At 40.4% G+C, this 1486-nt stretch overlaps 1 protein-coding gene across 1 annotated transcript; it reads right to left on the bottom strand.

Moving 5' to 3' along the window:
* Positions 1 to 257: 257 nt before the first annotated feature.
* LOC106058533 (uncharacterized) lies at positions 258 to 1265 on the bottom strand. The gene has a single exon (XM_013215986.2). The coding sequence runs from the start codon at positions 1263 to 1265 to the stop codon at positions 258 to 260; it is 1008 nt and encodes a 335-aa protein (XP_013071440.2).
* Positions 1266 to 1486: the final 221 nt, after the last annotated feature.

Genomic DNA, 1486 nt, shown 5'->3' with positions numbered 1-1486 from the left:
TAGCAGCAACAGTGAAACACTTTTCCGAGTGTGTCTCCAAACTGTTTGTTTAAGTCTACATACACATAGTCATACAATGTAGTGGTTAGCAACAACAGTGAAACATTTTTCCGAGTGTGTCTCTGAACTGTTTGTTTAAATCAACATAGACATAGTCATACAATGTAGTGGTTAGCAACAACAGTGAAACATTTTTCCGAGTGTGTCTCCGAACTGTTTGTTTAAATCTACATAGACATAGTCATACAATGTAGTGGCTAGCAACAACAGTGAAACATTTTTCCGAGTGTGTCTCTGAACTGTTTGTTTAAGCCTACATAGACAACAAAGTTGCCGGAACTGTTGATACACCCCACAGTGTTGACCAGCTGGTAGAACAGTTTCCCAACATTCGAGGGCGCTTCATCCGTCAGAGAGTACGAGGCATACTCCGAGGGGATGTACAGTGGCAGTGACAGAATTGTGGAGGTGACAGAGTAGACGGCGCAAACTGCCAGCAGGGTTTTTGTCGTCCTGTTCGTCGAACGCATCGATGACGTCATTTTCTGGCGTTTTACGGTGGCGATTCGAATCTGAATAGAAATGAAAACACATCCGGTGGCTGTGAAAATAGGCGGGATTACCACGCTGGAGTATATGATTACGTCTTGTATCTTTGCTACGGCTTCTGGGTGCTCATTGAAGAAATTAGACCTCTTAATAAGTCCTATCGATATGTTTCTTACGGGGTCGAAGTTATAGTCTAAGACTTGCCAGAAGCTGCAGTAGACGAATATGGAGAGCCAATAGGCGGCCAAGCAACAAACGGCAAACCAGGTTCTTTTTGGCGTCAGTAATCGACCAAAATTGAAAGGAAAGAAGATCACCAAAAGTCTTTCAGCGGTTATGAGCATTGGCAAGGTCAGTGCCATGAGACCAAAACCGTAATCCAGCAAAGTGAAGAAATTAAACATGAAAAACAAGACATCACTGCTGACCTTTGAGTAACCCACGTATTCATGGTTCCACACGGCCTCGTAGATAATCTTTGGTATACTGTTGAAGGATATCAAGTAAGTCATATCACAGAAAGCTAAACTGACCAATAGAATGTTTGAACATTTGGACATTCCATGTTTGGTCAAGACAATGATGCTCAAAATATTCCCCACAACACCAAAGATGGAAATGGTTGGAGTGATGCCTAACATGAGAACTTTTATCGCCAGCCATGTGTTTTGATCGTTGATGATGTCTGAAGCAAAACTAGAGGAGTTAATTAGCATTTTAAAAATGTTTCTATTTTTTCTGAATTATACAACTATGCAACTCTGAAGCGGATTCGTTGAAATCAGTTCACTAAATTTGTATATGGATGTTTACATGGAAAATGAACTAATGTAGATCTATTAAAACTTAAAATTTCTTTAACTGAACAGCATCCTGTCAGAATTCACGAAAATGTCATTGATCGAAGGGAAGAACTATCAGTATTCCTACATCCAAA

The sequence above is a fragment of the Biomphalaria glabrata genome, chromosome 13 (genome assembly GCF_947242115.1).
Source record: "Biomphalaria glabrata chromosome 13, xgBioGlab47.1, whole genome shotgun sequence".
In the NCBI taxonomy this organism is placed as follows: Eukaryota; Metazoa; Mollusca; class Gastropoda; family Planorbidae; genus Biomphalaria; species Biomphalaria glabrata.
Note: the sequence above shows the minus strand (reverse complement) of the source record. Positions and strands in the feature narration are given on the sequence as shown.

Excerpts from the sequence above, each read along its gene's own strand:
- LOC106058533 (XM_013215986.2), bottom strand. The coding sequence starts at position 1,265 with ATGCTAATTAACTCCTCTAGTTTTGCTTCAGACATCATCAACGATCAA.